This window comes from Pristiophorus japonicus, chromosome 5 (genome assembly GCF_044704955.1).
Source record: "Pristiophorus japonicus isolate sPriJap1 chromosome 5, sPriJap1.hap1, whole genome shotgun sequence".
NCBI lineage: Eukaryota > Metazoa > Chordata > Chondrichthyes > Pristiophoridae > Pristiophorus > Pristiophorus japonicus.
In genome coordinates this window covers 65,068,156-65,082,125 of record NC_091981.1, presented here as the reverse complement: position 1 = coordinate 65,082,125, position 13,970 = coordinate 65,068,156, and the positions used below count along the sequence as shown (strand labels likewise).

General features: G+C 43.4%; 1 protein-coding gene across 1 annotated transcript in view; it reads right to left on the bottom strand.

Annotated features, from left to right (window-relative positions):
- LOC139264081 (ran-binding protein 9-like) overlaps positions 1-13,970 on the bottom strand; it is a 192,622-nt gene that overhangs the window by 157,136 nt on the left and 21,516 nt on the right. The window contains exon 4 of the mRNA XM_070880174.1: positions 1,287-1,388. Within this exon, the coding sequence (XP_070736275.1) occupies positions 1,287-1,388 (102 nt within the window). The remainder of the gene's footprint in view (positions 1-1,286; positions 1,389-13,970) is intronic.

The window sequence follows — 13,970 nt, the reverse complement described above, 5'->3', positions numbered from 1 at the left end:
CTCAGAGGCCCTCCGTCGACGTTTCTCTTCCCTCCCTCCAAGTATCTTCCTCCCCCTCCCTCCCAAGTGTCTCTCTCTCTCCCCCTCCCTCCCAAGTGTCTCTCTCTCTCTCCCCCTCCCTCCCAAGTGTCTCTCTCTCTCTCTCCCCCCCTCCCTCCCAAGTGTGCCTTTTCTCTCTCTCTCTCCCTCCCTCCCAAGTGTGTCTCTCTCTCCCCCTCCCTCCCAAGTGTGTGTCTCTCTCTCTCCCCTCCCTCCCAAGTGTGTGTCTCTCTCTCCCCCTCCCTCCCAAGTGTGTGTCTCTCTCTCTCCCCCTCCCTCCCAAGTGTCTCTCTCTCTCTACCCCCTCCCTCAAGTCTCTCTCTCTACCCCCTCCCTCCCCTCTCTTCCCCCTCCCTTTCCCTCCCCTCCCAAGTCTCTCTTTCTCCGCCTCCCCCCAGTCTCTTTCTCCCCCTCCCCCAGTCTCCCTCTCTCTTTCTCCCCCTCTCCCCAGTCTCCCTCTCTCTTTCTCCCCCTCCCCCCAGTCTCCCCCTCTCTTTCTCCCCTCCCCCCAGTCTCCCCCTCTCTTTCTCCCCCTTCCCCCAGTCTCCCTCTCTCTTTCTCCCCCTTCCCCCAGTCTCCCTCTCTCTTTCTCCCCCTCCCCCCAGTCTCCCCCTCCCCCCAGTCTCCCTCCACCTCCGACTTCCTCTCTCTTTTAGAATGCCACAAAAATGTTTGGGTGTAGATAATCACGGTGATATTCCAGGCAAAAAGTCCTGCCGGCTCATTCAGTATAGTTTCTGATTTGCGAACGATAATCCAAAAGCCCCAGGAGGCGTCTCAGGCTCGAGCGGGAGCTCCAGGCTCAGCAACCTTGTTCAAAACCACTTCCGGCTTCCTCGTACATCGTACTGTGCCTGTGCGACCAGATCAAGCGCACATGCTCAAAAAGGGGCGGAATCCACACCGCACAAATGTTCGTGCACATAATCACTCCATTAAAGCTGTCACCCTCCTTTGCACCCACTGTACGAGTAAATTACAGTAAGAATTGCTCACTTAATTTAAGCTCATTTACAAGTTTCTTTCGAATAATTGTCTTCTGAATAAAAGTTAAAATTAATTTAAATACACAATCCAGATTTTCCCTTTCCTTCTTCTCCCCACCTCCCCTATAAATACATGAGCTTGATGTATACAGCATTGCAATCTTACAGCAACACATCAAGTTCCTCATTTTAATTTGCTGCGACACCAGTTCTGGATCTCACTGACTTAATATTCCAGCTTCACACTGACAAAACACTTACCTCATTCGCTGCTCGTATTGCTGAAAACTCACTCTTTTCTAATATGATCATGTCCTTTTTCAAAGCAGTTATGTGTGACATAATTTGCTGAAGGATTATCTCCTGTAATTAAAATACATTATAGAAGAACTTAATACGAGAGAGAGTGTCATTTCAATACCAAGAGGCAGGTATAGGTGGAACATTATGAGATTACAAATTATTCAACATAATAAGCAGATATCAAAATAGAAGCCTGTCTGAAAAACAGCTATTTGCTGTTTCAACTCAGTAAATGTCTAAGATAGCTGCACCCAATTCTCTGATTGGTTGTTGAAGAGGTTTTGATAAAACATTCAAAAAGCATTCACTATGAATTCTGAAGTTAACTCAATATTACATCATTTGAATTATCTGTTAATTTGAAGTGAAATTGTGCAAAAATAACAACTGCTCAGTTCACTCTACTGGATAGAAACATAGGGCCCAAGTTTCCACACGATAAAAAACGGGCGCCCCTCCAAGCTGGGCGCCCGTTTTTCACACCACAAAGTGCGCCGAAAAAAAACCTCCGTATTCTCCACCTCCCTGCAGGTCCTCTGGCCCTCGGCGCAGCGCAGCAGGAGCTGTAGGGGGCGGAGCTAGGACCCTGCGCCGAAAACAGTGCCGGGTGCTCTGCACATGCGCGCTACAGTGGGTACGCAAGTACAGTAGCTCCAGGCGCCCGAAACTGTGTGGGAGGGGCCCGAAGCACGCAGCCCCTAGCCCTGGCCGAATGGCCTAACTGGGGCTGCGTGAATAAGGCTCCTCCCACGGCCAGCTCCTGCTTCCTGCCGACTCCCGTTTTCCCCCCCCCCCCCGACCGGACCTGACCCGACTCGACCCGCCTGTCGCTGCCGCTCCTGCTTCCGCTCTCTTCCCCCCCCCCCCCACCCACACCCCCACCCCGACCAGACCGGACCCGACTTGACCAGTCTGCGTCTGCCGCTCCTACCAGACTCTACTCTCGCCCCCGGACTGGATCCGACCTGACCTCCCCCTCCCCGACCTTCCCCCTCCCTCCCTCCCGACCCAACGCCACCTACCTCTGGTGCTGGGGACGGGCCCTGCCCAAAATCTCAGGCCCGGCCCGTTCAGCCTTCGGTCCCGACGGCAAACCGCTTCCTAAAGGCCTGCCTGAAGAACTTTCACACAGGTAGGAACATGGTTTATTTAATCTTTTCTTTGCTTATAAATGTTTATTCAGGTTGGATTTATTTGTATAATATTTGTATAAGTATAACTACGGATTTATTGTAGAATTTAATGACTTCCCTTCCCCCCCCTCTCCCTCTCCACCTCCACCTTGTTCTGGACGCCTAATTTGTAACCTGCGCCTGATTTTTTAATGTGTAGAACAGGTTTTTTCAGTTCTACAAAAATCTTCACTTGCTCCATTCTAAGTTAGTTTGGAGTACGTTTTCACTGTGGAAACTTTGAAATCAGGCGTCAGTGGCCGGACACGCCCCCTTTTGAAGAAAAAATTCTGTTCTAAAGTAGAACTGTTCTACCTGACTAGAACTGCAGAAAAAAAAAATGTGGAGAATTGCGATTTCTAAGATAGTCCGTTCTCCACCAGTTGCTCCTAAAAATCAGGCGCAAATCATGTGGAAACTTGGGCCCATAGAAATTAGATGCAGGAGGAGGCCATTCGGCCCTTCGAGCCTGCACCGCCATTCAATAAGATCATGGCTGATCATTCCTTCAGTACCCCGTTCCTGCTTTCTCTCCATACCCCTTGATCTCTTTGGCCGCAAGGGCCATGTCTAACTCCCTTTTGAATATATCTAACGAACTGGCCTCAACAACTTTCTGCGGTACAGAATTCCACAGGTTAACCACTCTCAGAGAAGCCGATCTCAGCTGGTTCCCATGGTGATGAAGGCAGCAAGTCCCCCCTTTTCCTTTGGCGCCACGGCTCCGGGGGCCTGTGTCACCGAAACTCCATGCCCCTCATGCAGTCAGCCACCGCTATGGGGCTGGACGAAGCTTTAAAAATCGGAGAGAGGTCGGTAGATAAACCACATGTAGCTCATTTTATTAAACCTATAGAGGTGAGTCACCTAGTTTTACCTGCAACAGGTGAGTAAGAAAGTACTTTGTTGCTGTCAGATGGCAGTGACATGTTTTAGGAATGGAGATGAGAAACGAGTTGGTGCGAACTTTGAGCTGTATGTGAATCCACTCTTAAAAATAAAATGATCCGACTGCAAATCAATTTGTAAGAGCAGATTTTCAATCATTAGTTGAAGCAAGGATGCATTTCAGCTGAGGGAAGAAGAGTAACAAGTTTAACTTATTTTTATAAGCTACGTTTTACTAAATCCAATATTGCACTGGGGTAGATTTATGGTTTTATTCTTGTTGCTGGTGAAAGTTAATAAAGCACCTTAATAACATACAATGTGGGGACAATTGGAGCTTAATTTTGAAAATCAGAATTCTGGTGGCAGGTTTATATTTTTAGAAATGTTGAGGCACCTCACTTTCTATATGCCAGCCCAATTAGCACATCTGTCAGCTGAAGAATTCAAACTGCCATGGGGCAACAACGGTTGCCTCTTGTATTGGATAGTAGTGAGAGCGTGGCTAGCTGAAGGTAGGCAGAAACATACAAATTTACAGCGCAGGAGGCCATTTCAGCCCATCATGTCCACACCGGCTGACAAAGAGCCGCACGACCCTTGGTCAGCAGCCCTAAAGGTTACATATAAACCTATGAACAATGATGGAAAGGCAGAGAGCACCCAGCCCAACCAGTCTGCCTCACACAACTGCGACACCCCTTATAGTGAAGCATTCTACACTCCACCCCAACCGGAGCCATGTGATCTCCTGGGAGAGGCAAAAACCAAATAAAAACCCAGGCCAATTTAGGGAGAAATAAGCTGAGAAAATTCCTCTCCACCCATCCAGGCGATCGAAACTAGTCCAGATCATCACCCTGGCCGTATTCTATTCCCTGCACTACTTACCATTATATCTGCGCGGTCCAACAAAAGGTCATCTAGTCTAATCTCAATTACCAGCTCTAGGTCTGTAACCCTGCAGGTTACTGCACTTTAAGTGCCCATCCAACCATCTCTTAAAAGTGGTGAGGGTTTCTGCATCCACCACCCTTCCAGGCAGCGAGTTCCAGATCCCCACAACCCTCTGCGTAAAGAAGCCCCCCTCAAATTTCCTCTTAAAACCACCTTAAAACTATGCCCCCTTGTAATGGACCCCTCCACCAATGGAAATAGGCCCTTACTATCCACTATGTCCAGGCCCCTCAATATTTTGTACACATCAATGAGGTCTCCTCCCAACCTCCTCTGTTCCAATGAGAACAAACCCAGCCTATTCAATCTGTCCTCATAACTAAGATTCTCCATTCCAGGCAGCATCCTAGTAAATCTCCTCTGCACCCTCTCTTGTGCAATCACGTCCTTCCTATAATACGGCGACCAGAACTGCATGCAGTATTCCAGCTGTGGCCTAACCAAAGTATTATACAATTTAAGCATAACCTCCCTGCTCTTATAATCTATTCCTTGGCCAATAAAGGCAAGCATTCTGTATGCCTTCTTAACCACCTGGCCTGCTACTTTCAGGGATCTGTGGACAAGCACTCCAAGGTCCCTTTGTTCATCTACACTATTAAGTGGCCTACCGCTTAATGTGTATACTCTTTCCTTATTAGCCCTTCCAAAGTGCATCACCTCACACTTCTCTGAATTAAATTCCATTTGCCACTGCTCTGCCCACCTGACCAGTAGATTGATATCCTCCTGCAGCCCGTAACTTTCCCCTTCATTATCGACCACTTAGCCAATTTTAATGTCGTCTGCAAACTTCTTAATCATACTCCCTATATTCAAATCTAAATCGTTGATATATACCACAAAAAGCAAGGGACCCAGTACTGAGCCCCATGGAATCCCACTGGAAACATCCTTCCAGTCAGACAAACATCCATCAATCATTACCCTTTTCTTCCTACCTCCAAGTCAATTTTGGATCTAACTTGCCACTTTGCCCTGTATCCATGGGCTTTAACCTTCATGACCAGTCTACCATGTGGGACCTTATCAAAAGCTTTGCTAAAGTCCATATATACTACAATGTACGCACTGCCCTCATCGACCCTCTTGGTTACCTCCTCAAAAAATTCAATCAAGTTAGTCAAACACGATCTTCCCATAACAAATCCATGCTGATGGTCCCTAATTAATCCTTGCCTTTCCAAATGTAGATTGATCCTGTCTTTCAGGACTTTTTCCAATCATTTTCCCACCACTGAGGTTAGGCTGACAGGCCTGTAATTACTCGGCCTATCCCTTTCTCCCTTTTTAAACAAGGGTACTATATTAGCAGTCCTCCAATCCTCCAGGATCATGCCGCGATCCAAAGAGGACTAGAAAATGATGGTCATGGCCTCTGCTATTTCCTCTTTTACTTCACTCAACAGCCTGGGATGCATTTCATTCGGGCCTGGAGACTTATCTACTTTCAAAGCTACTAAACCCCTTAATACTTCCTCTCACTATATTTATTTCATCCAGAATATCACACTCCTCCTCGATAGCAGTATCTGCTTTGCCCCTTTCCTTTGTGAAAACAGATGCAAAGTATTCGTTAAGAACCCTACCAACATCTTCCGCCTCCACACAAAGATTACCCTCATGGTCTCTCATAGGCCCTACCCTTTAGTTACCCTCTTACTCTTAATATATTTATAGAACATCTTAGGGTTTTCCTTAATTTTACTGACCAAGAATTTATCATGCTCTCTCTTACATTCCTAAATAACCGTTTTAATTTGCCTCATTAATTTTCTATATTCCTCTAAAGATTCTATAGTATTTAGCCATTGATATATGACATAAGCGTCCCTTTTTTTCCTTAATCCTCCCCTGTAAGTTCCTAGACATCTGGGAGCTCTAGAATTATTTTTCCCAACCTTTTTCTTTAAAGGCAATGTTTGGCCTGAGCCTTCTAGATCTCCTCCTTAAATGCCTCCCACTGTTCCGACACTGATTTACCCACAAGCAGCTGTTTCCAGTCCACCATGGCCAAATCACTCCTTAATTTAGCAAAATTAGCTTTTCCCCAATTCGGAACTTTTATTCCAGAACTATTCTTGTCCTTATCCATAACCAACTTGAATGTGACTGAATTATGGTCACTGGCACCCAAGTACTCTCCCACTAATACCCCTTCAACCTGCCCAGCTTCATTGCCCAAAACTAAATCCAAGACCGCCCCCTCTCGGCTTACTACATACTGACTAAAAAGATTCGCTTGAATACATTTCAAGAATTCCGCACCCTCTATACCCTTCACACTAAATTTGTCCCAATCAATATTTGGATAGTTAAAATCCCCTATTACTACCCTATGGTTTTTGGACTTCACAGCAACTTGCCTACATATTTGCTCCTCTATCTCCCTCCCACTGTTTGGGGTCAATGGTGGAGCGATTAAAATCAGGAATTTGTAAAAGATATAAACTGGAGGAACGCAGAGATCCGAGGGTTGTAGGCACTATTCCGTTAGGCGCGTGGTCGCGCAGCAATCTGTAAGGTGCCGCACCCTTAAATTCAAAGGCCGCGCAGTGAGCTGGAAAGCTGGAGCTGGGGACAGGCCCAATACACTATGGCCCTAAAATTGCAGTGTCTGTGACGGTGTACCATTGTAATCCCTTTGAAATGTCCCGCAAGTTCCGGATTTGCACACGCTCGAAATCTGGCATTTGCGGCCTGTCAACGCATCCGCACCAAAAAAGCAATCGTTGGCGCAGAGTTGGGCTATTTGCCCAGCAATGCCACATAAGTCTTACGGTTGATGCAAGCAGGTGTCGGACAATTTCTAGGCCCGGCCTGGGAATCCCCACAGAGTAGTTTGTGACCTCTGAGCCCATCCGAATTGGAACAGCATTTGCTAAGATACAGAGCCCTGGAACCCGGCGAGCATTGTCTCGGGATTCTGTCAGTAACTTTTTTCTTAGACATGCGTAGTCCATTCACGGACTGAGCGGCGGCCGCATTTTGGAACAACAGAGGTGGGAGTGCAGCTGAACATGTACAATGGCTGCTGGAAGGAGAAACAATTTGAGGTTCCCAGTGAAATAAAAAATACAAGATGAAATTTTTCAAAATTTGGAAAATTGTTTAAAGGCGGAAAAGTGATGTTGAATGTCCAGTTAAATTTTGCACGGTGTTGCCCCTTTTTGAAAGAGTTCATCAGGGTTATTTAAATTATGTTCAGAAGGGGGTAAAATAGTTTGCACCCCTGTTTGTAACTCAGAAACGGAGAGAACAGCAGTGGAAAAAGAGGAAACATCTTCTCCAAACTGATCCTAACTCATTGCCAAGGCTGGGGATAGATAACCTCACCTTCTTCGGATTGGTGAGTTTAACCACTTTCTTATTTGAGCTCCGTTTGGAACTATTTAATTTTTTTGTTGCATGTTTAACAACAGTGTTGAAGAGGGAAAGATAAACTTGGAGCAACTTCTGTCAAAGCTGCAACAAGACATGAAAGAATCGAAAGATTTTTAATGAACTTTTCATAAAAATGTGTTCAACGTACTTTTCTCCCCTCAGTTTCAAATATGATTTCAGAAGAAAGTAGTAAATATCAATTATCCCCTCATCTAAACAAGTTTCATTCAAGTCTTGAAGAGGCTCCAAAATGCTCTAAACATTTTAAAATTGAAAATTCTCAATATTTGATTTTGTGCAATCAAGTGAAGTGAGTAGCTTTACACAAACATGTGACCATGTTGTTGAGGAGTGGAGAATTTGTAGGAGCTGCATATTATATTTTTAACAAGTCAATAAAAAGTATTAAGATGTTTAGGAAGCGAACCAAAAAAGGGGAACACACAAACCATTTCATTTTGTCTGCTGTTCTATAGTCCTAACAAGTCCTAGGAATAATATAAATATAGATTTGCTCTTTAGTGGAGTTGTGTAATGTATAAAAATTGCAGGAAGCTACTTTGGAAGAAACTACTATGTGTTTATCGAGAAAGACATAGAAAATACTTGATTAAACCGATAATGTACAATTTCGATTTGGTATAAATCTTTGAAATAGGAGATTAAAAATTGAATGTACAATGTATTTTGTTTTTCACCTTTTAATTGCGAAGTACCTAAAACAATTGGACACTGTGATAAGAGCAGGGATTAATATTGTGGAGAACGTTCGATAGAAAAACATTAGAAACAAAATTCGTAAATTATCATTACATCACCATATCAGTAAACAATTCCAAGTCAGTCTGATTGGTTCTCTTGTCCAGGAAAACATTGGTATGGGGGATGGGCTAATACGTTGAAAACTTTAAAATTAATACCAATTGCACAGGTATGCCTCTTTCAGCTCACCTTGGGGTCTTGGATTGTTTGTCAATGCACAAACGTGTATGAGTGATATTACTGAAGTGTTGATGCATTATTATGCTGTTCTTTTATATCCCAGTCATTTCTGACAAGTAATTTTATTTTAAAATAGAATTTGTAAACGATGAACTAAAAGCTTTTAATTAATTCTACCGTAAACAAAATTGCAGAATGGGCATGTAAATAACAAATGAATTTCAATATAAATAAGTGTGAAGTGGTGCATTTTGGGTAGGAGGAATAAGGACCTACTGCTTGAAAAATAAGAGTCTTAATGGAGTAGAGGCACAAAGGGATCTAGGGGTATAGATTCACAAATCAATAAAAGTAACCTCGCAAGTTTTTTTTTAAAAAACTCATAAAAGTGCAAATAAAGCACTGGGGTTCATTTCTAGAGGAATAGAATTAAAAAGCAGAGAAGTTATGTTAAACTTGTAGAGAACCTTGTTTGATCGTCTCAAATCATGAGACAGTGAGGTGGCAATATGGCATTACCTGGCTGGTCTCCCATTCTACTTTATTTAAACTCGATCCAAAGTTCGGCTGCCCGTGTCCTAACACACACCAAGTTCCGCTCACCCATCACCCCTGTGCTTGCTGGCCTACATTGGCTCCCGGTTCCTTGTTTTCAAATCCCTCCATAGCCTTGCCCCTCCCTATCTCTCTAATATCCTTCAGCTCCCCCCTCCCCCAAGATATCTCGATCCTCTAATTCTGCCCTATTGAGCTTCCCTGGTTATACTCGCTCAACCATTGGTGACCGTGACTTTTGTTGCCTAGGCTCTAAGCTCTGGAACTCCCTGCCTAAACCTCTTCGCCTCTCTATCTCTTTCCTCCTTTAAGATGCTCCTTAAAAACCTACCTCTCTGACCAAGCTTTTGGTCACCTGCCCCAATTTCTCCTTATGTGGCTCAGTGTCAATTTTTTTGTCGCACTGTGAAGTGCCGTAGGAAGTTTTACCAAGTTAAATGTGCTATATAAATACAAGTTGTTGTTATTGTATATATGCTTTTAAGTGGTTGCTGTTATAAAAGTTGTAATAAAAATTGTTGTAAAATTTGCCCATGAGCGAAAATGTAACGTTCAAAGGAGTTAATCGCCTGCTCAGTACAAAAAAATATTAGAGGGAACATTGCTCACTTTTTGAAATTTTTTTTGGACTTCAACCTTTCAGAACACAACCAAATTGAGAATACAGTATATTGCTTTAACACTTTTGATGCTATTGCCTCAAACTCCATTAGATCAATACCAAAATTTGGTGAATGCTTCAGTTCTAAGATGACATTTCGGTATCGATTCAAAGTTTGATAAAATTGACCAAGTTTATATTTTAAATGATATGGAGTGACCAGAGCTTACAGATGCAGATGTATATATATTCAGCTTTGTTCAAGACTACTTATAGATGCAGTTGGCATGCTGATGGACCTCAATAGAAATCCCATCGCTAATAAAAGAAAAATCACTCCATCATGGAGGATGCAAATCTTTTTCCTCTCTCCAGTTTATCGAGGTGAAATCTCTGTTTAAATAATCAAATAGGAAACTGACAGGCTGATTCCCCAATCAGGCACATGCTTTGCAGAATGGTGCCTGTAAGGAGCACTAATCAGGAAATCACAGGCCGCGCGCGGCCAATTCTTTTCTGGAAAATCTCAGCCGAATACCTTTGCGGAATCTTCCATTAAATTTTATGCATTACAATCTGCTTTAATTGCAGTTGAACACTGATAAGTATCTGAGTTATTGATATAGCAGGTTAGTGATTATACTCTCTTTAGAAATGATTAAAATTAGACAAAATGTGAAATACAGACATGCAAATTAAACTATAAAAGGATCAGTTTCCACTTTTACAATACTTAGGTGTTCATTTTCAGTATGCCTAAATGGGAAAGAAATCCAAAAGAATGGAAGTAATTTAATTTTCATGTAAACATTTACTTTTCATGGGTTTCAATATGTAGTTTGAGAAATTGCGATTCAGTTTTCATTTTTTAGGGGGTAATATGGTGACCCAATACCTTGAAGCTCCATATACTGTGTCATAGGGATAATATTAAGGTCACACCTGTTTGCCTTCACAAGCAGTATTCAGATTATAATTGGGCCATCAGAGGAGGCTACTGAGCACAGACCAGGTGTTGGTCCACAGAGTGCGAGGTATGGGGGGGAAGAAGAGAAACACTCACCCCAGCACATACTGGGCACCTTTTGTGCAATTCCCAGCAGCAGGTTTCATAATTGGAGCAGATGCACTAAGGGTAGTTACAGCAAAGATAATATTTTTGGAGGGAAAAAGATACAGATGTGGATAATTCGTGTTTTTAATTTTTAAAGAAAACAGCTTGCATGGACATGGTTTGTTGGCTGAGAGAATTTACTGTACCAATTTAACTATATTCAGCAATCATAAAATAATTGAGCGTACATGCCAATTCAGTTGGGCTCAAATTATATAGACACAGATATAGAGGGAGAGAGAGAAATAAACCAAGTATGAGAAGGCATTTAGTGCAGGTGCAACTATTAGATAGGAACAATGCAGAAACCTGGAAGTTCAAAGTTAAAATAGCAAAAAAAGTTTGAAAGGAAAGAAACTAGAGTAAATATCGAAAATAGAAAACAGAATAGAAAATATTGGCTAAAGACCATGGGGCAGAATAGAAGAGGAAGAAAAAAATCAGCAGGGTGAGTCGAGATAAAGTGTTTACATTTTTAATTATGGGACAGTTAACAGTTACTGTTACAGAAATGAAGTTATTTATAGTGTTTCAGTAGCTTTATCACTGATATATTGGGCCGAAAATTGCGGCCTCTCTGGGTGCGTAAGAACACGGAGAGGCCTAACAAAAGCCGGTTCTCGAGGCGCAATGTGCATGCACCAATAAACAGCTTTTCCGATCTGTCAAGATTTTTTTAGAAAGATGCTACGCATCACCACAGGAAGGACATCCGTGCAGCAGAGATTGGGCTATTTGCCCAACTCTTGTCCAGCAAATGTCCTTCATCAGCGCAAGAGTTTTAAAACATAGAAAAATAAAATTTAATCACTCATTTTTATATTAAAAACCCTGTCCATTAAGATAAGCTAATTTTTAACCCTATTAAAACACATTTAAAAACATTTCAAAAAAATTTTTTTTTCTAAAACATTTAATTTCAATTCATTTTAAATATGCAAGGTGTTTTAAAAAATTTATTATGCTGTTTCTTGTTTTCGGGGTGGGGGGGGGGGGTTCTCATTGATAGTAATGGGGGCTCGTAAAATCGGAGTTCCCATTATTATCAATGAGAATACTAGATAGTGATTGGTGGTCCAGCCATACGTGATTCCAACATATGCGTCCGTCCGTACATGGAAGACATTTTCCCGTGCGCTGCGCAGCGAATGAAAGCCTCCGACCGGAATCCTACGTTCCTCCAGGACTACCAAGTATTTTCGTAGATTTTATTTGGGTCGGACGCGTTCGTCCGAATAAGCCTCCGATCGCAATTTCCGGCCCAATATTCTCAGTGTCAAGAGTGCTTGGGAGACCGCCTTAAACCTTGCAGCAATCAAAGTAATAGTTGGAATGATCATATCTAGGCAATTAAAAGGGTATACATTGTAAGTAAAAGCAGAGGAATAGTGAAATCTAGAGGCACAGATACACAAGACTGCAGTGAGAAAAGGCCATTAAAAAAAAACAAACAGGATCCTGAATTTTATACATTGAAGCACTGAAATAAAAACAGAAAATACTGGAAATACTCAGCGCCTGTGGAGAGAAACAAAGTTACCATTTCACGTCGATGCAAGGAATTTATGTTGAGTTTGTACAAGACAGAGAGTATGACCAGACCAGAGTGCTACAGGTGGTTCTGGGAAAACCAGTATAGAAAGGATTATTAGAAATGGAAAGGGTACAGCAGAGATTCAATAGAATGGTGCCAGAATCAGAGGCTACTGTAATGAAGAAAGGTGTGAAAAACTGGGATTTCCCCCCACCCCCCCCCCACTCCCATTGGAGCAGAGATTAAAAGGGGAAGAGAGGAATCTACTGGAGGCTTTCAAAATTATCAAAGGTTTTAAGAGCAGGAATGGGGTACTGAAGTTGCATGTTCAGCCATGAACTCATTGAATGGCGGTGCAGGCTAGAAGGGCCGAATGGCCTACTCCTGCACCTATTTTCTATGTTTCTATGTTTCTAAGAGTAACAAGGCACATAAAACATGAATATCGCTAGAAAAAGAACACATTTTTCAGAGTTATTAGAACATAGAATACTTCACAAGTAAGAGGCAGAAACAGCTATCATTTAAAAGGGGAATATGAAAAATACTTGAACAGGAAGAATATAAAATCGCATAGGGAAACAAGAAGGATTTGGGATTATAGTAGAATGTTTCAGTTGAAGACCGAACATTGGCAGACAGAATTGGTTGTAAAGGCCTCCTGTATTGTAATTCCAATGGTTCTATACTATGAATGTTTCCATGGTAACATTAAAAACTCTATTACAAATTAACACATTCAGAATTGTAACACCTAAAGCTCTGATTGGGTCTCCTTAATCACTGACTGGTCCCCTTTGGAGGATGAGACACACCCAACAGTTTCTCTGGAATGTATAATTAGAACTGCCCTGCCAACGCAATCAGTGACTTTGCAAAGTGCATTTCGAGCCATTCTGACTGCCGACTCCAGTCAGAACAGAGCCCACTCTCACAGATTAAGATCTTATCCCCACCTCCCCCGCAAGTTCCTGCCGCACCCCACCTGCCCAAATTTTTCACCTACTCTGTCACGCCATCCCCAGTTCCTGATCTACTCCCCGACCCCCAGTTCCTGACCTACTCATCCCCCAGCCCAAGTTCCCGACCTATACTTCCCCTCTCCCCCAGTCCAAGTTCCTGACCAACTCATCCGCCCAGGTTCCCAACCCACTCCAGCGACCCCCCCGCCCAAGTTCCTGAGCTACTCAATCTCTCTTCCAGCTCCCACTCTCTTTCTTCCTCCCCAAACTCTCAATCCAGCCCCCTCCCACCCACTCTCTCTCTGTGCAGTCTCTCCCCACTCCCTCGCTCTCTCTTCCCCCACACACTCTCTCATGCTCTCTCTTCCTCCCCCCCCCCCGACCCCAGTGTCTCTCTCTCTCTCTCTTCTCCACAGCACCGCACCCCCTGCCAGTCTCTCTCATTCTGCTCCCCCCCAATCTCTTTCTCTCTGCTTCCCCCAGTCTCTCTCCCGCTTCCCTCTTCACCCCGAATCTCTTCCCCCACCCCCCCA